The 24,986-nt window shown below is 32.6% G+C and overlaps 3 protein-coding genes across 6 annotated transcripts; 1 reads left to right on the top strand and 2 right to left on the bottom strand.

Annotated features, from left to right (window-relative positions):
• Positions 1–3,022: 3,022 nt before the first annotated feature.
• On the bottom strand, positions 3,023–6,742 carry LOC117682756 (uncharacterized). The gene is made up of 6 exons (XM_034451073.2): positions 5,767–6,742; positions 5,267–5,417; positions 4,999–5,115; positions 4,296–4,571; positions 3,599–3,642; positions 3,023–3,285 (listed from the first exon to the last, which is right to left on the bottom strand). Exons 1-6 carry the CDS (start codon positions 6,616–6,618, stop codon positions 3,094–3,096), a joined length of 1,632 nt encoding a protein of 543 aa, XP_034306964.2. The 5' UTR covers positions 6,619–6,742; the 3' UTR covers positions 3,023–3,093.
• A 2,387-nt stretch (positions 6,743–9,129) lies between these two features.
• LOC117682755 (tripartite motif-containing protein 2) lies at positions 9,130–11,246 on the bottom strand. The gene is made up of 2 exons (XM_034451072.2): positions 11,165–11,246; positions 9,130–10,891 (listed from the first exon to the last, which is right to left on the bottom strand). Exon 2 carries the CDS (start codon positions 10,882–10,884, stop codon positions 9,223–9,225), a length of 1,662 nt encoding a protein of 553 aa, XP_034306963.2. The 5' UTR covers positions 10,885–10,891; positions 11,165–11,246; the 3' UTR covers positions 9,130–9,222.
• Positions 11,247–14,086: 2,840 nt separating this feature from the next.
• LOC105347512 (interferon-induced protein 44) lies at positions 14,087–21,982 on the top strand. 4 transcript variants are annotated; one of them, XM_066080793.1, is made up of 7 exons: positions 14,087–14,231; positions 15,336–15,872; positions 17,288–17,337; positions 18,971–19,168; positions 19,871–20,017; positions 20,107–20,278; positions 20,471–21,982. In XM_066080793.1, the coding sequence occupies exons 2-7, from the start codon at positions 15,344–15,346 to the stop codon at positions 20,824–20,826; spliced, it is 1,452 nt and encodes a 483-aa protein (XP_065936865.1). In that variant the 5' UTR covers positions 14,087–14,231; positions 15,336–15,343; the 3' UTR covers positions 20,827–21,982. The 4 variants fall into 4 exon arrangements, with proteins under 4 accessions (XP_065936865.1, XP_034306965.2, XP_034306966.2 ...); XM_034451074.2 differs by lacking the exon at positions 14,087–14,231 and adding an exon at positions 14,450–14,547; XM_034451075.2 differs by lacking the exon at positions 14,087–14,231 and adding an exon at positions 14,460–14,556.
• The last annotated feature ends 3,004 nt before the right edge of the window (positions 21,983–24,986 follow it).

Here is a 24,986-nt window from a genome sequence, read left to right on the forward strand (position 1 = left end):
GTATGAGTGTATATACATGTAGTATTACATGTATGCCGATTGCGTTTTTCTGGACCGCCTATATAGTAGTTCTAAAAACATTAAGATGACACAGGTTTTACTCTTATTTGTTCCAGGATTATTGCACCCCCCCCCCCAAAAAAAAAAAAACCCACACACACAAAAAACAAAAACAAACAAACCCCTTTCAATATCATTGTTTTTTTTTTTTAAGATATAGTCTCATAACTGCAGCGGTGTTTGCATACAAATTTTAATAACGCGCTAATGCGGGTTACTTAATTTGTATGCACACACTTGAAAAATTAACAAATATAACCTTAAATAGAATTATTAGGATTTTACAATATTACGTGCCTGGCCAACGGGTCAACAATATTTTCAAATCACTCAAATTGGTCCTCAACTCAAGTCTTTAAAGTGAAAGTACATAAATTTGAGGTCAAAACTCAGACTTGAGGCTGAGTATTGACTAGAGGTCATCGAGTTGGTGTTGTCGGGACCTGTTAATCACACAACAATTAGTTTGCTATAATTATCCCTTCAGCTGTGAAGAAACAGGTGATGTTCCGGACGTAAAAAATTAACGCCAAGGCTGAGCGTACTAATCATTCCGCCTCTTCCTACACCCTGGCCGGTGATCCACCTTTGACAGTGTGATAAATTGACGTAATCTAGCGGGAAGTGGGACCACTTGAATGCATGGCGTCATCAGTGGTAGCACTAGCAGCAGGTCTACACCCCTTTAAAATTATTTCTCCAATAGTCACACCGGGATATTTGCATCAGGATATTACAATCAAAATACATTGAATCTTAATATAATATATAGCATATATAAAAAATAATGCAATGTAAACTATAATGTTGCGTTTGCCATGTTGTTGTCTAAATTTTATTATTTGTCGTATTAGACGGCGATCACGTGACACGTTTTATCCAATGATGTCATTTCAGTCTGATGCAAAGCAAAATGTGCTAATTGCATTGTCTAACAAGTTATCCTAAGTTAAAAATTTCATTGCATTAAAAGGTCAACTATCATAAAAGGAGGAACTGTTTTGTATACATATTCATTAATTTTATTGTTAAATGAATATAAGCAAGAATACAAAATGTTATAGATAATTAAAAGCCAGGCAAACTTGATAAGATTGCTTAATTACATGTAGCAATTTAACAGACAGTCAAATAACAATTTTTTTTTTATAAACACATGAGGATGTTCTCTTTCTAAAACATATTACAAATGCATAAGTACATATTTTGTCCTTCCAAATATTGTGTATATTCATCCTTTTTATATTTTTAGAATATTGCATCTCTATAGCTGCCACTTAACATTTTGTCATACTAAAAAAATAAATTTTTCAAAAAAAAAAATAATTTTAATTTCTTAAAAAATCTTTTATAGAATCAAAAGTAAATTAGTCTGGTGAAAAACTTCAAAGAAGCAAATAATGTCAGATATCATTTTAAAAAACACACTTCTTGTAATTAACCTAGTGAACTTCTTTCACAATACTTAACAAAATAAAATGCACATTTAAAACTTTCAAAAAGCAAACATAAAAAAACAATCACAGCAAATCAGAAACAGAATACAGAGAAACTCCAGAATAAAGGCATCTAAACAAAAACAAATCTACTTTAATACCAGTATATACCAGTACACAAATAGTGTAGAAATATCAATAATACCAGTATATACCAGTACTCAAATAGTGTAGAAATATCAATAATACCAGCTAGTATATACCAGTACTCAAATAGTGTAGAAATATCAATAATACCAGTATATACCAGTACTCAAATAGTGTAGAAATATCAATAAATTTCATACATGTACATGTGCATGTAATAAGGAAAAACAAAATCATAATTACAGACACAGTTACAACTTATAATTCTTTGATCAAAGCTACTTAATCCTTAGCAGCAAAAACAATGATTAGAGATCTTATAATAAACCATGATGATGTAACATATGGTATAATCCTGTGAATGCTGCCATTACACGATAAAATAATTGTCATCTCTTTTATACTAAAACCAATACCTTGTTTAATTTCAACATTTTACAACTCTTTTTGGAATTTGGGTAGTTGTGTCAAACAGCAATATGTGATGTAGGCCTGTCAGTTTCATTTTAGGCAATGGCTATTTGAAATCAACAAGAATTGTCTGGCTTTTGAGCTAAGACTATGCAATCTGTGCATATTTCACACCAAACCAGCGTCATTCTAAACCTGTTTAAATGTAAGAGATAGTTAGGGCCTACCAAAAGTCCAAGTTCTTATTGGTACAACCTTACACAACTAAACATTAAACAAATTTTAAAGTGTCTTCAAAATAACTAAAATCAAAAACGTCAAAAATTCTGCTAAAATATTGCAGTGTTATGAGGGTCCACATACCCACCCTACTGTTTCTAAACACATTAAGCACTTGGACCAGCACTAACGGGAAAGAAATTTCCCTTAAAATGATAAAAAAACAAACTTTCTACCATTAAAGAGGCTGGTGGTTAGCAAGTTAACCATCAAATCTGCCCTAATTTTGAATTATGATATTTTTGGCCATAAAATATTACTAAGTAAAGAAAAAAATCCAAATTTTTGCTTAATTTTTTTTAGCATTTCACTATAGCTTTATAAAGAGCTCTTCATCTTAGTGAGGTAAATATAACCTACAAATTGCCACGACCATCAAGCATTCTTAAGTTAATGAAGATTCAAAGTTAAACTCATTGCAACTGCTGCCTTTCTTTATATATCGGCCAGTAGAAGTCATTGTTAAGTAGATTTTTCTAAAGTGTGAAATCAAAACCATTAGGATAAGAAATATTAGCATGGAGTTAAAACCACTTAAGAAGGATTGACAGTCATGGCCATTTTTAGACAGCACTGATCTTTAGAAGGGAAGCTCTATATAAAAATATAGAAAAAATACCCAAATTTAATACATGGAATACAGGGATATTTTTTACTACAAATCATATCTTCAAATTTTAGATATATCTGATGGCTTTTTTGTTGACCACTGAGCCTCCTTAAACACAGTGAATAGATGAACACATCTTAGAAAGCTGTTTCAATTTTTCTCCTCTATCCTGTACTGGGAACCAGCAATGACCCTCTTGAGCTTTTCCCTCAAGGTGCTACTGTTCTTCATTGCTAAACGTTCAAGATTTCTCACTTGACGTTGGAAGGTCTTGGGCGATTCTTCTTTGAGGGCAGGGTTCATTATCTGGGTCAGCGTTCTCTGACGTAAGTTGTATTTTGGCTGCACAAAAAATTACACAAATATACTTTCAGTTGTTTATTGATAATTATATTAAATCTAAAAGATATACATGTAGATAATTTGAGATGGTTTATGAGTTGTGAATTTTATATATTCAAGCCTCATAAAAATCAAAGCATCACTTTAACAGTTATATGCATAAAAATCAATCATGACATTCAGTGCATTTCAAAAAAAAAAATCACTGCATTTTGTTTAAAACATGTGATTTATCAAAGTTAATGAAAACAATTAATAAAAATGTTTTCAAATGATAGAAATATATAGAAATATTGTGATAGCCCATACTGACCGTAGATGAACCGGGGGAGGATGGAGAGACAGGGGAAGAGCCATCTACAGAAAGACAATGTTAAATCAGCAATAAATGCAAAGAGAAAAATTTGATGTAATTTCCGAGAATATCAAATGCAATTTTTAAAGTTTACTTTTCATGATAAAATAAAAAAGTTAAACAATCTTGATATTCTTGCAATTTTCAAATCAGAGAAAAAATTATCTAGTAGTTCAATAGGTGAATTTAAATATTTGATGGAACTGGCTTATAATTGGCTTAAGTCGGAATGCTGCAAGCACTCAAGACAAAATTAATAACGTATTTGGTTAAGGGATGTATTTGAGATTTAAAAAAATTTTTTTTTTAGTCCTTTAAACACCTTGACAAAATTTAATCCTTTCATAAAGAAATTTCACTTCTCAATAATTATGGTAAAGTTGATTAATATCAATTCTTATTGTTCTCCAATGTCGATAGCCACTACTGTAAATTCCTAATTAAACGCGAGGAATTAATATCCGCGTAAAATCACGAGAAGCATGTCTCGCGAATTTTAAAATTTCACTTTTAATTTTTCGGACATATGTGAAGTACATGACACTATGATAAATTTTGGTATTCGTGATTTTATGTTCTCGCTATTTGATGGAAAACTGTTGAATCGTGGAACTAAGTACATAAAATAAGGAATCTCCAGTATTTCTCCACCTACCCCTTGTGTTGTTGACATAGTATCCTGTCTGACTCCAGGTCTGCATCCTCTGGAGTTTCCCATCACGTAAAGGGGTGGAGTTTCTCAGGAATTCCAGCTCTTCCTTGTCGATGGAGGAGGACTCTGTGTGACTCATTGAGGCGGTGGAGGAGTTATCCCCCATTTCTGTGGCTCTATGGTTGGGTCGGTAGCTGACATCTGTGTACTGTGACGACGATTCCTCCAAGTCGGAGAGATCCGAAGAACTACTCCAGGCAGAGTCAGATTCATCAGTACCTTTGTATGGATGAAGACTTAAATGAGAGAGAGAGAGAGAGAGAGAGAGAGAGAGAGAGAGAGAGAGAGAGAGAGAGAGAGAGTGTTTTAACTTTATATAAACTTAGCCATTAATTCTCAAGTATAGCTCACTTAACATGTAATTAAGTTATGATACATGTGTACAAGTTTAATATCATTATACTCGATCACAGACTATTCTAATCATGTTATAGTCTATCAAATTTAAGTTATAATGTATAATTAGTCATGATTGTAAAATCTGTTATAATCAAATTATAGTGTGTTAAGCTGCAGTCCTGTTTTAAACCTGCTATCTTTCATTCCAAATAAATATGCCAAGGATATTGCCCATTGGGAAATAATATTCCCAAATTTAAAAAAAATCATAATCAGTTTGGTACTGTCAAAATGCAGGTATTATTACCTTCTGCAAGGGCTGATGCTTGGGACTGGGCAACCCTTCGGATTATCTGAAGGGGGTCTGAGTCTGCCGGAGACATGTGATCTATTTCATCCAATGGGAGGGCTTGGTCCTTCCCCCCTGTAAAAAAGATATCATTATCTTTTAGATATGGTTCGTTTGCCCAACTAACAAAGAAATGCCTGATGCAGATACATTTGTTTCATGCAACACAATTACTTTACTCCTTACTAACCCAAAAGAGAGAGCAAGAAACTGAACAAAATATTACGTAGATGACGAAGCTCTGCTTTGATGTCCAATAGCAGCTGGTTGTTAAGTGCATTGAGGTCACGGTATCTGACTGCGTGGATCACCAACACAACCACCGCAAGAACACCACTGACTTTACGGCAGAAAATATGCCAACTGTAGGCAGCCTCCTGGGTCAATATAAAATGCATATAAAATTATTTGGTTCAGGATTCCAATACAGGTTTAAACATAGCAATGTTGTCAATGGTCTTGAACATTCACCATCAATAAATATATGCATGTTTAAGAGAGCTCATCTGCATTCAATTATTTTAAAATGAGATTATTCTGTAGATTCATTATTATTTGTTAAATAAAATTTCATTTGTGTAATTTTTGAAAATGAATTAAAAAAAAAAAAACTGATGAGATAACCAAAACAATTACTATGACTTTGTTATTCAGTTGATTACCGGTATGTAATTTATAATTTTTTCTTAATTTGGTAAAAAAGGCAGAGAGAACTTCTTGTCTCACCTCACTATTATTGACCACCAATAGTCCACTAGTGCAAACGTAGATAATGAGTCTCTCTACCAGGATATTGGCAGTCACGATGCCAAACATCCAGAACCGAGCAGAACCTGTGCGGGGGGTGGATGTCACTAAATAAGACAACAACACCGACATAGTGTAATACACAATGGAGTAAAACCCCGAGAACTCTCCCAGCATTGTTCTCTGAAGGCTTGCAATCTTGTCAAATATATCATTGATGAGGAGTCGCTGCTCGTCCGTTGTTTTACGAAAGTCAGAGATAACAGCATGGAGATTTTCAGATGAGGAGTTGATCACATGACTGAGATTCACGGACTGTTGAATAATGATTTCCTGATTATGTAGAGCCTCTCTCTGTAACTCTGTTGTAGCAGCGAGGTTCTCCGCTACCTCGCTCGAGGTCTGACTGAGACGGGTTATGGTAGCCTGCGTATTCTCATGCCAAACTTGCGACTGTAGGAAGTAACAGATATTCTGAGTGTGCGTGAAAAAGGTAGCGAGGGATGATCGGTCGGACTCTGTAATGTCAAGCATGCATTCTCTTACACGCATGCTTTCATCACAAGGATAAGGTTCGCGCCCCTGTACTTGAAGAAAACAGTTCAGGTAGGCCAGAGCTAGCCTACTCTGTGTGACGTCAGTCAAGTGTTTACAGCCCTCCTGGAGCGACACCACGGTACTTGTCCAGCATTTCCCGTACTCTGGCATATGTGACTGGGTCTGTAAGAGTTCAAACTGTGTCTTCCCTGCCTCATACTGGGTTTTGTCCACTTCTAACTTAAAATCCCTGAGCGCCGTGGAGCAGACAAACAATAGTACCACAAACAGCATCACGAGATTCAAAATATCCAGTAAACATAAACTCAATCGCTATGTAACAACCATACTTGATGAAACTTCAATTGTTTACAAGGCGCTACTTTCATTTTCAGTTTAAATGGGAATTCAACATTCTGATTCGGTAAACCTCGGCCGATTCGCTAACCGACATGACATACGGATCGGCTGAGGTGTGCCGAGTGGGAATTCAGATCATAAATAAGTCGTTCACGTATTAGTCGCTGTTGCTTTGCACGCTATATATTATCATTATACAGCTAGCCGATTAATAAATACACAAAATCTAAGGTAAACAAGCTTGAAATTAAACCATACTTAAATTTTTCCATTTCCAAGAAAATTCTTTCCTTTTTTACTCAATTAAGAATAAGTGCACATAAATTACAGATAGAGGTTGACAGGTATTGTAACCCTATTATTCCAAGGGACGAAAGAAATTGTATTAATTGTCACACTGTTGTTGAAGATGAATATCATTTTTTTTTTATTTGTGTGTCCTCTTTATAAACAACTACGAAGTGAATATTATTCACTTTTTAATAACACATGTATATCTTAAAAAATTCTTAACCCTGCAGATGTTAAATCAACAAGAAATATTTGTAACTTCATACGTGATGCATTTAACATAAGAAAATCTATGTACTAATTATATTTGTATACTGTATGTATGACTTGCGCCACATGTGGTTTTTTGTCAATAAACTGAATTGAATTGAATATATATTGAATATATAGCAAATTTAGCAAAATAACACTGTTTAGATACAAATGACAACGCCCAATGGAAGATATGAAAGACGGCTGCGGGCTGATTTCGGATGGAAATGAGGCGAGAAATCTTGAATCTTTTCTGCCAAGACCAGTTTTAACATTCATATATATGAATTTAAAAAGAGATCAATGTGAGTTTTTAAAACAATTTTTAAATGTTTTCTTTAAATTGGTTTATAAGGAATATCATTGTAAGAATAAAGCACATGCACGTGTCATATTTATACTTTCCTCTTATTTGTATTCATTTGTGTCATATAAAATCATGTGCGCAAGATTTGCAATTGATATAAAAAGCTGGGATCTTAAATGGTTAGTATCGGTATGCTATATGCAGGCGAATCGCATGTGTATTTTGCATCTATTTTATAGTCGAGTAGCTCTTGAAATTTAATTCATTTCACCATACTGCGTCAACTTGCTGAACGACGCAGGGGTGTGTCTCATTGATTCCAGATGCACTCTAAATAGCCACTGTCCACGCTAGCTGCACGTAATGGCGAACAAATATAAGATCGAACACTCTACAAAGCAGGATTCACTACGGGGCTTCGCTTTACAAAATAACTTACATTTATTAATTTTTCTTAAAGCTATACACGCTATAATTAACGTCAATTTTGAATGACAGTGAAAACGCATGTGTTTGTCTACTTATAAAAGTTATCCTTAATCTGTAAATTACAATGGTGAATTCCATCTCGTTACAAAGATATAGATTTTTAATTGTTTATTTTCCTGCCAGGAAAATATACCTTTTCATGAATATTGATGAAGGAAGAGCAAACCGACCTCATTGCGCATGTCCGCGGAGAACTAGGTGGTCGTTATTGTTTGCCTAATTAAATATCCAACTTGATTTTTGATATGCTTAACAGTTGTTAATTTGAAATACATACATGTATAATTAGTAAAATACGTTTGTCATTCACGATACCCTTACTTCTGCATTAACACTTATAGGATCTATAAATAGCACATAGGGGAAAAACACAGGTCTACGTCATTTTTTAAAGGAAGTATTCATATCTACTCACAGGCTTGTATTTTTTTTTATTTCGTTTTTACTCGTATAACGGACAAATTTATGCTTAACTGAAAATATCCTTTCCTTTGTGAAACTATCACAATTATGAAGGTGTTGACCCTTCATCAGTTTTGGTATGATAGACTAAATTTAGCTGTCGATATCACGTGATAGATTGCTATTCACGAGGAGGCATTACTTTCCTGGCAGGAAAATAAATATTTTTTATTGTTTAATATTTGATATATTTGTTCCGTGATCGAATTGAGCATTATAATTAACAGCATAAAGGTAACTTTTATTAGTAATCAAACTCATACATTTTCCCTTTATTCAAAATTGACGCAATTAAATTATAGCGTGTATAGCTTTAATATTCACTACGTACAGAATGTTGCAACTTAATATTAATTAAATAGTAGGTTCGTTGCGAACGATGATTTTTCACATGTTTAGCTCAATATGCGGTGGATATCACTCATGTAATTTTTTTTTTTGATATTCCACTGTGTGTTCTTACGATGTGGTAAAACACGTGTCTCTTACGATCTGCAATAATATATGATTTTTCTCCAACTCGTTGTAGATCGGGGATAAAAAACACAATTTGGATGAGAATCATACTGTATACCATCGCAAACCATGAGACATCCTTTATTAATTTGTGATTTAATGAAATATATTACATCAATGCCTTCATGAAAAATTCATATTATTTTTTTTATTTCAAGTGATCATCTTAACATGCGATCTTCTTTTTTTTGTGCTTGGTTGGTTGCGTTAAATTGTCAGATTTACGTGTAATATTGAATTTGTTTCAATTTCGATGTTTCGTATTCAGCCACAAAAAGATTGTCTTTGGAGTCCACACATAAACCCCATGGACCATGCAAATCACAGTTGTCAATGTAGCGGAGGAACTGTCCGTCCTGATCCAGGATGTGTATACAATCGTTCTCACAGTCTGCTGTCAGGATCCGACTCTGGCTGTCAGAGGTAATGCCGCGTGGTTGAAACGATTTCTTAGCAGCTGAAGAATGCCCTTTGTATGTAAACCGTAATTTTCCGGACCGATTGACTACCACTACTGAACCGGCTGCATAGTCCGCCACACAAATGTCTAAGTTCTTATTTTCATTGATGTATTTTGTGTGTCGACCAGATGAGAACAATGGCTGACCTTCGCCATTGAATTGAATGCTTTGTTTTTCTTTGTTGCCAGAGTAACGCACGACCTTAGCTTGATCTTCTTTATCATTAATCATGACAGCGAGGAGGTCACCGGAAGTGGTACTGCAGACATATCGAGGTTTCCATCCTTGGACTCTGACCACTTCCTGTATCTGTTCGCTCTGTACTAAGTTCAAACTTCCATCCAAGTAATCAGCATACACTAGACCACCACTACTTGTCACTGCTATGTCTGATGGCCAGTTCACGGATTTTGTATTTATCGACTTTTGTAACTCTCCCTTGAGACTGTAGAGTTTCATGACCTTGTCTGTACCGCTGCTCCATATTTTGTCATCACTCAGACAACACACACTGGCTAAATAGCCATACCCTGTGTCTATTGCTACCAGAGTCTTTGGTTCATCAAGCATTGGTCTGTCAGAGTGAGATACAGCTCCTGGGGGCTCCAAACTTTGTTTTTCTTTTGAGACTAAAAGTGCTGAAAGTGATCCAAATTGTTTATGAAATTGTTCTGTATTGATCTTCTGAGGCGTAAAGTTTGGTAAGGATACCTTGAGTTTTGGAGGCAACCTTCTGAATTCTGCATTTCTTGATTTGTACGTGGAGACTAGACTGACATCACTGGAGTCGAGTAGTGTTTTGAGAGTAGCCATGCTTTGTTCAATATCATTAATTCTTTGTTTGATTTCCCCTTCCTGTTTATTGAGGAGGTCCAAATGTTTGGAATCCATTTCATCAAGATTAGATCTTAATGTCTTGATAATGGTTTTTATTTCTTTCTGCAGGTCCTCTCCGTGTTTGTTGATAGCAGTTGTCAACTGCTGTGAGTTCTTCTTCAGATCAGCTTTCTGAAAAGGAATATCCGAGGCAATCTCTTGGTATTTTGGATAAATCAATTTCTCTAGTTCTTGAAAATCTCTCCGCAAGACTTCTTTCTTAGTATGGAGTGCTTTCACCATGTCCACAAACTCGTGACCTCTGTGTTTTGTATCAGAGGCACACTGCACACAAATAGCAACATCACACTGCTCACAGTGGAGCTCACAATGCTTCGTCGAGTGTTTTGGACATTTTGGAAAGCTAGAGGTAAATCTTCGCTGTTTGATGGGCACCACCTTGTGTTCTTTGGCTTCGTCCAGTAGATGTTCCCCGGCGCATTTCTTACAGAGGTTGATGCTACACAGGTCACAGTAGTAAGGGGGGACAGGAGTCTCACACAGGTCACACCGTAACACGTCCTGGGCACTTCTCCAAGGGTCCATACTCAGGCTATGAAGAGAGAAGTTCACATTATAAAAAAACGAGAACAGACCTTACATAAGTTCAAGCCTCTGTATATAATTTATAACACATTTTAAAAATAACAAGCAATTACCAGAAAGTAATTTAATTTTTCTACCTTAGAAAATGAAGAATGCATTAAAAAGCTTGCACCTATGAATTATCAATTTTTTTTACACCCTGCATATCCTTTAGTAGTGTGAATTTACACAACGAACAACCATTTATGATACGAGAATGACCTAGTTTCGATTTACAAACCTTTTCAATCTAACATGGCGATCCTCGCTACGCCTAAGGTCACGTGATTGTTTTAAAACCCAGATACAACACACTGTGCGTACATATACAGTATACAAAGATCATTTCCTGGGGCTCGTAACATAAAGCATGCTAAGATTTTGACTAAGTAGGGTTATAAGTAGGGACTTAGGCGGAATCTTAGAACCTACATAAGTCCTGCTTAAGTATGTCTTATACCGTAACATAAAGCAAACTTAGCAATGTCTTAGCTAAGTCATGTTTATGTTAAAAAGTAAAAACGTATTTTTCATTTCTTTTGTCGAATTTGAATGTATTGGTTTTTATAGATACACGTGTATGACATCTTTGATATTAGATGGGGTAGATGTAAATGTACAGACACAACATTCAAGGTGGCATGTGTATATATACATAAGTCTAAGACTGTACATAAGTCCAACTTAAGCACTGTCTTAGACTTAAGTACCCTTTTTGTTACGAGCCCCAGCATAGTATACGACACCCCCCTTTTTTAATAAGTTTCAAATATGTGCTATTGGCATACGAAGAATAGTCATACCAATCTTATTGGTTCACATGATAATACAGTATCTTTAAACGATTTTGAAAATAATTTTTAAAAGAGACATTAAAATATTAAAAAAAAAGTTAATGGAAAATTGTCATTCTACAGCCAATTAAGAAGTACACAAAATCTAATTAAGCGTGGAATTCAACCTTATATATATTTTTTCATTTCCAAGAAGCTTAATTCGTTTTTTTTCTCAATTAAGAATAAGTGCCCACAAATAAACTACAGATTGGGGTTGGGAGATATTGTAACACTATTATTCCAAGGGATGAAAGATATTGTATTATTTGTCATAATGCTGTTGAAGATTTGATGAACATCGTTTTTTTATTTGTATGTCCTCATAATCTATAAACAACGACGAAGTGAATATTGTTCACTTTTTAATAACACAGGCATATCTTATTAATCCAACAGATTTTAAGTCAACAAGAAATACTTGTAACTTCATACATGATCCATATTACATAGGAAAATCTATATACTTACTGAACCAAAGCTCAAAGTTAAATGTTTGCCGATAACGTTTGAACTGCTGTAGGTTATTATATCGAATTTGCATGCATTTTCTTTTTTGGTTTAATTATGTACGTATGTGTGTTTTCATATTAGAAATTTGCATCTTTTTTTATTTTTTGTTTTTTTAAGGGGGGGGGGGGGTTGGTCTTGACAAACAAAACACATTTGTTAAAAATAGATTTTAGTTCCTTTACATCAGGGACTAATTTTACAGATTGTAAAGAATTTTGTCCTATTATAAATCAATGTTAATAATGGAATAACCCAACACCCCTTTCCAGTGGACTCTCCCATGTGTATATAAGTGAGAAAAGCTGAGAGTCGGTATCATTCCTGTTTGAGCAGTCAAAGGAGAAGGCAACAGAAACACTTTATTAAACTTCTGGACCCACACAATTAGATCAGTGGCCCGAATAGAGCCGAAGCTGTTCTATTGTGTGGTATTGTATTTAAGGGGTGTTTGTAAAACACATTACTGACAGTTTGCCAGGGAAGATAGCAAGTGCCAGGGTTAGGAGCCCGAATAGAGCCGACCTGTCCTTGAAACTTGTCTATCTATAATATTAGCAGAAGTTAGGTTTTCCTCCTTCATTGCCAATCATTTGTTATTCTTGATTCACTCTTGATTTACCCAAAGTAGGGACATTTGATATTAAATATAAATCTAATTAGTGATTGAGAAAAATTGTATGCCTTTTAATTTTGCATTGACAAGCAAAGAAGCGACTGGAATCATTTACACATTACAAGATAAATGTATTCGTGATGTATATTTTGATTCTTCTTCATAACATAAACATATGGGAATGTTAATTGTCACATTCAAATTAAAAAATAGTTAGATATGTAAAACTCTTGTATAGAAAATTTGTGAAACTTTATTATCCAATAAATCTAAACTTATCGTAGTTCAAATTTGTGAGTACACTGTGTATTGTGCTTTGACTAACCTCCTAGATGAGTACACTGTTAAAATTTCTCCATCGCCTCGGGAAATAATCGCTGTCTCTGGATAAAAACTGCTCTCGTCCTCATAGCCAGTTAATAGGTATCTTTGTATACTTTACCTGACCCCTTAACAATTATACACAAGCACATAAAAGAAACTCAAGCACCATCACAATATATAAAAAAAAATACAAAAAAAGAAACAACTAAAACATGACAAAAATAATAGGTATAAACATTGTCTAAATACTTGTTTTACGTCTCGAAATTCAAATATTTAATCAATGCCTTAAAAGATTGACATAAACAAATGATTGATAAATGTTTATTATTTTACCAACATATTTTATCATTTAAATATCAAGCTAAGATGTTCTAATTGAAATTTAAGTTTATTCAGCTTTGTTGATTGTATAAACTCAATTTAGTGGTTAAAACAAAAATAAGTGCATCATCAGTCATATCATACTAACAATACTTTGACTCTTGTGCACTTTTTCGCCAAAAAGGTTTAATTTTCAATTAATTTCATAGCAATTTAAAAATACCAAGAAAATGAAATTAAAATCTAAAACATTCAATTATGTTATTTTCATATATTGTTCAATAGTTGTAAAAATGCTTTATTCTATACTTAAAATCGGTATTCTGACTAAACAGTTCGAAGACTTTGAGAATTTTCATAATACATTTTGACAATGTTTTAATTTTTCTACCTCGCAATATTCATCAGCTCGTAATTTTATTATATAAAATTTCCTAATATTTGGGATTTTATGGTATCTCTTGGACGAATCATTTTTTTATCATTTGCAAAATTTGTACATCTAACAAAATATAATAAAATTCATCCCGATGCTATTGCATCACACTTTGTATATTTTCTTAAATTTTTTTCATTATCATTCCATCTACCTGTTTCTATTGGAAATCGATGGTTGCAGGTTCAAAAGTTTGTAAACGTGATCCGTATATCTTTGTTTAAAATCAACAACACAAAAGCAAAGTTAGACAAACTAAGAACAGGTGAGTATATATATAAGATATTTATTCAATGATCTTTCATGTGGTTGTTATCGTTTTATAGTAGATGTTGTGGAAACAGCACCACATAGTGGTCCAAAAATGTCATAATTGCGAGGCAAAATGTTTACAGTGCATATGTACGCCGAAGAAACTGTACTTTTTATGAAAAAATATTTGAAAGTAATTTCAATGATTATGACGGCACTTCATTAAACAAAACGAAAGTAGAATTATTGCTTACATTGTTTTCTATCTGCATTGAGATGACAACCGTGTAAACATCCGGTTAATTTAAAAAGGTTGGAACGGAGAGTAAGTAAGTAAAGTAAGCAAACTTCCTCTCTGGTATGCTATTGTTTTTATAACATCTTTTTAACGTTACTTGAAAAAAACTTGATATGTACTACCAAAATTCTTAGATAAAAGGATAAGTAAAAACTTACTGAAGCATTCTTATAACATTGCAATTTGATATCAGTATGCATTTTCATCTATTCCTTGTATTAGATTATTCATTTATTAAATGCAAAACCAATTCGTAAACCGGTTTTTACATTTTACATTCAATGTATTTTTGGTAATAAACAAGAGAGGATAAAATTGCACGATTCGTCCTTTGTTTGTGAGACAGTGTCAGGTACACATGTACAATCCTGTTATGTGCACAGCGCATGTCACGCCTGAGCGGTGCTACATTGGTATCTAGTTAAATCTTTAAACCATTTCATGACTTTAACACAACCCAGATTTTGCAATAATTAGTTTTCTAACAGCAGTTTGTGTTACAAGGATACATGTAAGGCATGAAATGAACTCAAAACGGCAAATGGTATTTTAACAAAAGTTACATCATTTACATGACGGTTTATTTAATAAATGAGAAGTCAGGATAAAAGAATATCTATTAAACACGACTCGTATATTTTATTACGCAATAAGTACATTAAATACAAAAATTATTGACTGTCAAAGAAGACGTGTATAACAACATATCATTGATATTTATATGTATGCTCACCTTTATTTTCTAAGTTATGATTTTTCTCTTAATATAAATTCCTTTAGCTATTTATTTAGCAAATTTATAATTTTTGCTTTTTCTAGAATAAACTATGCCGGAGCTCCTAAACCAAAAATACAGAGACCAGTTGGTCACGTGGATCGGTAAGGCCTGTCACTTCCGGTTGTTGTACAAGATCAGCAGGGACGGATGTTCACCTACATCATTTCATCAACAGTGTGACGATAAGGGGGCCACGGTAACAGTCCTGTATAACACAAACAACACGATATTCGGCGGCTACCTGTCACAGAGCTGGGACTCTGATAGTGGATACATTGATGATTCGGAAGCCTTCCTGTTCCGGTTGCAACATAATAGATCATTCGACCCATTGAAATTTCCAGTAAAAGACAAAAGCAAAGCTGGATATGGAAGCTCTTTATGCGGACCAATCTTTGGCGATGGGTATGATATTCATACTTTTACCGGAACAGTAACCAGATCAGGGAATGAGTTTCCTCTTAATGGATCCGTCAGCAGCATTGGAAAGAGTTACAATCTGAACGGTCAGACAGTAGCCACTATTACAAACAGTAGTCTGAAGGTCACCGACCTGGAGGTTTACAGAATTGTAGAAGGTAAGAAATATCGATAATCTGTACAATTATTGCACTTACATGAACATGAAACACAAATACGACCAATTTTTTTGGCAACCAAATATAAAAATATCTAAATCCATACTAAGATATTGTGTGTCATATTTAAAAAAAACTCCCAAATTTGTTCAATGATAAAGGTATTTTAATATAAACCAAGATATTGAAGGGACATTAAAGGGGCATGGTCACGATTTTGGTTTTAAAAAGTAAACAATGCTTCAGTAAGACTTTTCTAACAGCCAACCAGAACTTGAGTGACAGTCATCAAGTCATAAGTAGAGAGCTCACAATTATTTGTTATGTAATCAAAGCTCAGGGATGGTTTTGTTACGAAGTTAAAAAGAAAATTCCAGTTTTAGACCTAAAATGAATGTTACAAACGCTAGGGACTCTTTTTTTGGTTCAAAATAAAGTAGAAGATAGAAAAATCAACTTGAAGCACTTTTACCGGTATATTGAACAGAAGTAACAAACGAACCTTGTTTACATATGACAAAGAATGGTGGGCTATGTATCTTGTTTATCACTCTATATCATGTTTATCACTTGTATATCTCTTCGACTGACACTCACATTTCGGTTGATCATTAGAAATGCATTATTAAAAGCATTGTAAACAGAAAATATGATTTGACCAAAATCGGGACCATTAAGATTGTGGAAACCAATAGTAGTCAATAAGCAAAATATCAAATCATTTTTGTTTACAATGAATATACATGATTGTATACATATACTTTGTAACTGCCTTTTATGTTTACTAAGAAAGTATTAATTCTTCAGTTTTTAATGGGATGTTATATACTTATCACTCCCATTTTGGTTTTTTACTTGAAGCTTCTAAGATTATTGTTGTTGAAAAAAGCAAATAATATTTTACTCTACACTGAGTCATTAATCGTTTAATACATTTTAGTTCATCACATTTTATCATTGTAGATAATATAACTATTTATTCTAATTTTTGAACTGAATTATTAAGTATGGAAATTTATACTGTGGAATCATTAGATTTCGTGATGGCTCAATTTTCGTTGTATTCATGGGTACCTCTCACCCACGAATTAACATTCACCACGAATTAATAAATTAAGTTATATTTCCGTTTGAAGGTATATGAGAATACACGAAATTATGTCCCCGCGAACCTGTATAATTTAAGCAATACACGAAAATTGGCCCTCACGAATTTTAATGATTCCACAAAAGTTTAAAAAGGATGAATTATGCATCTTTCCAAGCACTTTATCAAAGAATATTTAGCAACAAAATTTATACCGATCTAAGAAAGAATTTCATTTATCGTTCAGCTGCAGCCCACATAAAACACAAATAAAAATCGATTTACAGTATCTTTACCTTTTCAGTAAGAAAGTTAAATCAATTTGTAGGTGAAGAAGAAGAAAGGCCTTGGAGAGAACACCCAGCATGGACAACCGAGGTTTGTGTCACCAATCTATATTGATATTAAGTGTTTTTGAAAATAAACAATTATATTTTAGAATGAAGTTCAAAGAATGCAACAAAACAACATGAAATATTTCTTATATATCTTCAATCTAAATAAATGTGGATGAAATATATGTTTGTATCATAAACATTGATAGTTATCTTACCAATGAAACATAAGTTAGACATGTCTAATTTTGATTTTATTCATCTTGCAAACAAAACTAACCTTTTCCTTGTAAATTAACATTATACTTCAAATTCATGATATGATTCCAATAAAGCCCGAATGGCTTTATGATAAATATGACAACGCTCCGACCGAATTTATCACTTCATAATATTCTAAGAATATCTCACTCCTAACGTTTTGATTTCATTGCACAGATGATCATTATATTTTAAATGAATATGATTTTATTTATTTAATCATCAAAGAAAGATCATTATTTCATAATTGCACAACATTCATAAAGAAAATCTAGAAACAAACACGTTTTTAGGGAAACTATTTTTCATTCGGAGGATTTTTAGACGAAAATGACAGAAACAAGCAATTTTATCAATTTTAAATATACTGTTCTTTTTATTATACTTTATTCAATATTCACATTTAAACATTTGATAAGTTTGTTTCATGTTCTATAGGTTCTGTATGACATGTACACAATTAAAATTTTGAGAGAGTGATACACGTTTAGCATAAATAAAATCTTGCAAATGTATAGAAAGATTTTTTTTAGTCAAATTTTGCGCGAATTTTACCTTTGAAGTCATATAACTAAAATTTGACATCATTGACCCCCATGTTTTATTATGTCAAAATGATACTGAATACATATCTAGGCAAAGTGGATTAGTCTTATAAAATTCCTGATATTAGAAATGTTTTTATTTCAAATCAAACTGTAACTATTTTAGAAACTGTCTATTTAAGTGCAAAAATGGTCACCAAAAAGTTAATTCAGCTTCGTACAATTTTTTCTCGTAATCCTTCTATTCAGGGTGACCATTGTGCATAATTAAAAACAATATTTGAGGAAATAAGTTTCCTTACTCAAAAACACTGACAACAAATCCTAATCAGGCTGAAATCGCATCTTAGGGGAAAAATCTCAAATTAAATTGGCCATAACTCAAAGGAATGAAAATTGACCTCCCATTATCTTTGTATGTTGAAGTATGTTTTGTCTACAGATTTTAATGATTTACTTCTCAAAACATTCTTGATACAAGCACATTGAGGAGTGTGATACCTTAAAGACATTACTTTTCATGTAGCACACTCATGCTTTTGATTACTACGCAGTGCAGCCAATACCGTTTTTCGGTTATGCTATAAAACGCGCCCATTTTGTGTCGCTCATCATTTATAAAATCATTGGGTTTTATGCTTCAAAATTGATTCGTAATGTTATCACAGATAAAGATTATCGAAAACGTTAATATTATGTAATATAAACGACTATGGAAGGTATTACAAGATAGGTGCAATACGCCCTCCTTTATAACTAAATAGAGAACCTTGATAAAAAATGTATAGCCTTACTAAGTTAGCTTCGGGTTTATTTGTTTATTTGTTTACATAACCCATCCATTTCGTATATCGTCTTTTAACATTAAAGACAATGCAAGAACTTAAAGACACGTTGCAAGTCTACGAACCCAGGATGGAAACAAACGTGACTGCAGCAAACATCCTTCTGATTGGTCAGATCGGCGCGGGAAAATCGAGCTTCTTTAATTCTGTTGATTCAATATTTCGCGGCAGAGTCATGAATAAAGCATGTAGTGGGAATTCAGAGCGCAGCATCACAACAATGGTATGATACAGTGTACTTTTGTAAACAGCTTAACATACTACACATTTGTCCTGGTTATGAAACCGTCGTCAATTTTTGCTTAAGGAAACGATCTAGACATGTAGTTCATTGCATGTGTATTTAATTTGTTACCTTTCTTTACTGCAGACCTCAGAAATTTACATAAATCTTAAAACAGAATTGCGTTTAATTGAAATATCAAACTATAAATAATTAAACATTAAAATCAGACAGTATTTTATAATATTCGGAAAGAAAAGTTTTTAAGAGAAAAACATTCATCTAACCTGCCTTTAGCAAGGTCTCCTAAACTTGTTAAATAGCACCATATTTTGAAAATGCTGTTGCAAAACAATTGCTTTTTTAAAGAACTTCCTTTGGAAAGTTTCGTTCTTCGTTTGAGTGAAATATCCAGACTAACATACTAGCTGAGGCTGATTTTCTTAGCTAATTATTTTTAAAAAGTACATGTAAAACATACACTTACGTTGAAATATTGGAAATAGCGAAAGTTTTATGAAATTATTTTCATTTGTTGGTTTTTTACATGTAAAACCCATAACACTGCTAGCGTTTTTCAAGTGAACAATTTTAAATACAAAAAATAGTTTGAAGCTATCAGATTTTTGCAAACCAAATTTATGTTAGTATTAAAAAAAAATCTAAAATGTGTTTTATAACAAGTTTGATTGTTTTTATCAGTACCGACGTTATGAACTGAAAGATAGCTCCACGAAGAAATTTCTAAATTTCCGCTTGTGTGACACTTGTGGATTCCAGGAAGGATTTGCTTTTGATGCACAAGAGTTTTCCTTTATCGTTTGTGGAAACCTTCCAGATTGTTACCGGGTAATATTACGTTCTTTTCAGAGTTGTATTAAGCAGCAATCCACACGCATTTGCAATGCATTTTTAATTGTGTTTGTTTTATGTTGTAGTTTAATCCCTTGGTACCTTTTGAATCGGATTCCGCTGGGTATCTCAAAAAGCCGGAATTAAAAGACAAAATTCACTGTGTGGCATTTGTTATAGATAGCAGCACCGTTGATGTAATGCCGGACAAAGTACTTAAACACATGAAAGATCTACAAGCCAGGATGACCCATAGAGGTAAAGTATAGGTCACGTGGTGTGGAGAACCTACATTACGGCAAACGAAGAAGTTTTCCTTTATTTCAGAATAATGTACTTTAAAACATATAATAATTTTTATTGTCTTTAAAATAGTATTTGAACGTTTTTTAAAATGCATATGTAATCTAAACTAAGAATAATTTTCATATACATTTCCTTTTTAAATAGGTTTACCACATGTTGTGTTGTTAACAAAGATTGACAAGCTAAGCCCAGAAGTAGATGACGATGTAACCAATACTTATACACATACAACTGTCTGTGAAGCCGTGAATAAAGCAGCAAAAATCATGGGACTGCCATCTGCTCACATTTTTCCGATCAAAAATTACGTAAGCGAACCAAACCTAACAACAGCTTTAGACATTTTGATAATGAAGGCCTTGAAACGATGCCTTGAGTTTGCCGATGATTTTATGGATGAACAACTACTCAGAAAAGCAGCAGAAGAAAAAATGAATTGCACAGAAGTTGAAAATGATCAGAATCACATAGAGAAAAAAATTGAAAATATGATAAATTAGGTCTGAAACTTTGGAAGTTAAATCAGTTGAATTATTTATTGTGACATTGTTGGTTTTGCAATGCACACTGTTTCTAAAACATAAAAAAAGTTTCCTACCTAAGTAACTGAATAAAAAAAAATGCTCACACTGGACTTTGTGTTAGGGATATGTCTGTATAAAAAATAAAGCAGTGAAACATATGAAAAACACCAGAGAGGATAGTGGTTTTAAAACATAATAAATTACCAAACCTAAAACGAAATCATCGCTTTAAAAGATATACTAAATAAAAATAATAAATTCAAAACATGTCTTTGTTACACTGCAACCCAAGTTTATTTTCCCCTCGCCCCCCCCCCTTCCCCCACCCACCAAAAAACAAACCCCCTCTAATGTTAAGAATTATTATTTTTAATTTTTATTTTTAATTTTTATGCGACTTATAAACTGTTACAGCCCTAATACGAATGATAATTATATATTATGAATAATTTCATGTTTTACCATCACACAATTCTCTAAAATGTCCTTATTTGCCAATATAACAACTCAGAAAGCGTTCGCTTTTTTCCATTTTTTTAATGTCATCAAAAGTTCCGAGTTGTTTAATGAAAATATGTATATTTAGTACAGTCAGAGCATTTCTTCAGAAGACTTTATTATGTCTATTAAAATTTTAAATGCTTTGTCTGTTCAAAAATCTAGCGAGCATGATGACAAAGCTCAAGAGGAATGGACTTGAGTAGATCCAGGTTGATCAGATATAGTTGGTTTCCTGTCACAGTTTGTATATATGATGCACGAATGTAAAAAAAAACCCAACAACTTTGTTTTGGTTTTTCAGTAGAAAAGGTCATGGGAACGTTAAGATCTATAAATTAACATTCGACGTTTTATGATTTTTTGTTTTACTTCGTTTTCTGTTCCTCTCTATATTCAAAAATAATATCATTAATATATCGGTTATAGCCTAAAGATAGACTGTTTCTTGGTTATCAAATAAAAAAAATTACTTTTGTGTAAATGATGTCTAAACATTTTTTCTTTTAATATTATAAAACACCAATAAATGATTATTTCAATAGAAGTTGGGATAAGAAAAAATCACCTGACCTTAATATCTGCAACATCATTTAAAATCATTTTGTATACATTTGTTGTCTTTTATGTTCTGTCTGTCTTTTTCTTTGATTTATATGAGTAGCAATGAATTGCTGTATCGATATTATATATATATATATATATATATATATATATATATATATATATATATACAGTATATATATATATATATATATATATATATATATATATATATATATATATATATATATATATATATATATATATATATATATATATATATATAAAAAGAGAGAGAGATAGAGATAGATATATTATGTCATTGCTTTATTCTGTATACTAATATGTTTATATCATATAATTAAAATGAAAAAAAATCTTTTAATCTAACAAATAATGATTTCTATGACGTGTTTGCTATTAGATAAGAAACGTTTTATAATCTGAGGAAGACATTCATTCATTTTCTAATTCGTGTTTCGTATTATATTGATTTCATTTGTTCCATAACATTGATCCTATATATAAATACTAAATTGCTATTATTTATGGCATGTATAACTCTGTCGTATTCTTAAATGATATAGATGTTGTTGTAAATATCTTGACACCTGACTTGAAAGAGTATGAAATTAGGCAATTATATTCGGTGCAGTTTTTATGTCAAAATGGTCTATAGTTTCAAACGATAAATAGATTCTTATGCAACGAACGGAATTTAAAAAAATCAAAAACAAACGCTAAAACGCCTTGCCATTGTCACAATGTCGATTGAAATAGTGCCTAGCATAACACGGACAAGGTTTGTAAGGTCAAAATAATTCTTATTCAGGGTATGCAAATAGCAAATTCACTGTGACACTGGCATATAACGTCAACAAATTTATCTACAATAACAGCACACCATAAGCTTGCAAATGCTACAAAACGAAAGTGAAAACCTTAAAGACTGTTTTCAGAAAATGCATCATCGTTTTAAATAATACGATAAAAATCAAAATTTGAGGAGAAAATGTACGTAGGTCCTAAAAACGTGCAATTATTGTTGTCAACACCATTCACACAATCCATAAATTAGAACTTCTCAAAATATCTACACAGTACATAATTAAACTTCATCAACTTATCCTTCTGCAATACTTATGCAATCATCAAACTAACAGGTCACACTGAATCCCGATTATGGTGATAATAATCATTCAAACTTATAGAAAATAAGTAAATCGACGATATCAAAACGTGCGAGTACCCATTATTGCCGAAAAATACAAAAGTTCTCTCTATTACTCATTTCATGTAAGCTGTCATGTAAAAATTTCCATGCAAATCTCTGAACTGTTCATTTATTTTATTTGAGTAATTATTTTTATTTTATTCTCATCAATATCGACTTACTTTTGACTAGGAAAAAACAATGTTCATGACCTTTGATTAACAGGAAGTCGAGTACCCATTTTTGCCGCTTATATCTTTTCGTCATTTTTCAGAAATTAAAGGTCAATTTTTTAAAAGAATCAAACAAGATAAGATAACATGTAAGAATACAACATAAAAAATTGTATCATAAACGCAATTCAATCATATTATAAGCAAATCTGTTTATGATGTCCCTGCAGCCACATGCACACATACAGAGGAACATGTGCTTCCCATGTCTCGAGACAAATGATCTAAAATAAAATAAAGAAATGCATTGTATATTTATTAAAAGCTTTTTAAAAATGAGTTAGTGTGTCCAGTAAAAGAAATTATGTGTCTGAAATTTAATAGCAACGCCTCTAAGTTACACCGCAGGTGCGCGGGGATAAATCTTTGATCCGCCTCAGGTTGCAGACAAAATGGCGTCTTAAAAGCAAGCAGACGCTCGGTTTTCTTTGTTAAGAATTGTGTAGAAAAAATGGTATCTTGCTTATTTTTTTAAATATCATAGCACGGAGGTAAATGTGGACCTTAACAAAAAATGCCCTGTCATATAAGTGGATTACAAGTCAAACATTCGGTGGCATGTGCCATCGCACGGATACAAATGGGATACGTTTTCATAGGCTTACTTTGTAATGGTGAGAGTTCCGAGATGTTTGAAATAAATATTCTTCGTTCCCAACTTTAATAGTGTCTAAAAATTGTATTATTTATTTATTTATTTATTTTGGTTTGTAGCTTAAAACAACGAATATATAGCGGAAATCTTGTTGTTTTTATACAATCGCCAATAATGGGTACTCGGCAATAATGGGTACTCGCACGTTAGACAAAAACCATGTTTGAAAAAAACAAAGTTTAAAACAAAGGTCTTGGTTGAAAAATTGTAATGTAAAATTATTTTCCTTTATCTTTAAATATATAGATACCTAAAGTTGATTATAAAAAGTAAAAAAATGTGCCTAAAATATGATAAATATTCTATCATGAACCCAATAATGTACATCATTTATTCTGTTATCTTCAATAAGTGCGGATCTAAAAATTTCTTACCGGGTGGGGTGCGGGGTTCCGAAGGATTATTGTTGTTTGGGGGAGGCAGGTGCATTCTTGGTAATTTTTTTTTACATTAAAAGTATAAAATTCATCAATTTAAACTTAACTTTAACAGTTTACAATTTTATAGTTAAGTTTAAACTGATAATTTTTAAACATTGAATGTAACAAATTTACTATGTGAAGTTAATAAAATTGAATTCTTCGATCCCCTGAAGATTTGTGCATGTTAGTTATTATTTCAATAGCGTTTATCTATACACAACTGCCATATAGGTTGAGCATCAAATGTTACTAATTTTTACTAAATAGTTTTACAAAATTTACGCAGATTTAGATGCGCTTAGTTAATCAAAAACAAAATTCTGGGAAAATCCATTTTAACAACTTTAAAAACAATAATCCCTAAAGTACTAAGTAGGAAAAAACCACCGCCATCACCAAAGAAACGAGAGTTTCTTTACATCAAAGTTTTAAGCATGTGCTTAAAAATCAAGACCGGACCTTTTCACTCTCCTGCCGAAACAACTGACATCAATAATTCAAGTGACCTTGTATTTTTACAAAAGTGGAAAAATCAAGCATTTTCACGTTTTTTTTTCATCTCATAAAAAACC

Source organism: Magallana gigas, chromosome 4 (genome assembly GCF_963853765.1).
Source record: "Magallana gigas chromosome 4, xbMagGiga1.1, whole genome shotgun sequence".
NCBI classification, from domain to species: domain Eukaryota; kingdom Metazoa; phylum Mollusca; class Bivalvia; order Ostreida; family Ostreidae; genus Magallana; species Magallana gigas.

What these genes read in the sequence shown, in the direction of transcription:
- LOC105347512 (XM_066080793.1), top strand. Translation starts at nt 15,344, where the DNA reads ATGCCGGAGCTCCTAAACCAAAAATACAGAGACCAGTTGGTCACGTGG. An exon ending in ACCCAGCATGGACAACCGAG is followed by an intron (nt 17,338 to 18,970) that starts GTTTGTGTCACC and finishes TTAACATTAAAG; the next exon opens with ACAATGCAAGAACTTAAAGA. An exon ending in AGCCAGGATGACCCATAGAG is followed by an intron (nt 20,279 to 20,470) that starts GTAAAGTATAGG and finishes CTTTTTAAATAG; the next exon opens with GTTTACCACATGTTGTGTTG.
- LOC117682755 (XM_034451072.2), bottom strand. Translation starts at nt 10,884, where the DNA reads ATGGACCCTTGGAGAAGTGCCCAGGACGTGTTACGGTGTGACCTGTGT.
- LOC117682756 (XM_034451073.2), bottom strand. Translation starts at nt 6,618, where the DNA reads ATGCTGTTTGTGGTACTATTGTTTGTCTGCTCCACGGCGCTCAGGGAT. An exon ending in TGGTGGTCAATAATAGTGAG is followed by an intron (nt 5,418 to 5,766) that starts GTGAGACAAGAA and finishes ATATTGACCCAG; the next exon opens with GAGGCTGCCTACAGTTGGCA. An exon ending in CTATGTCAACAACACAAGGG is followed by an intron (nt 3,643 to 4,295) that starts GTAGGTGGAGAA and finishes GTCTTTCTGTAG; the next exon opens with ATGGCTCTTCCCCTGTCTCT.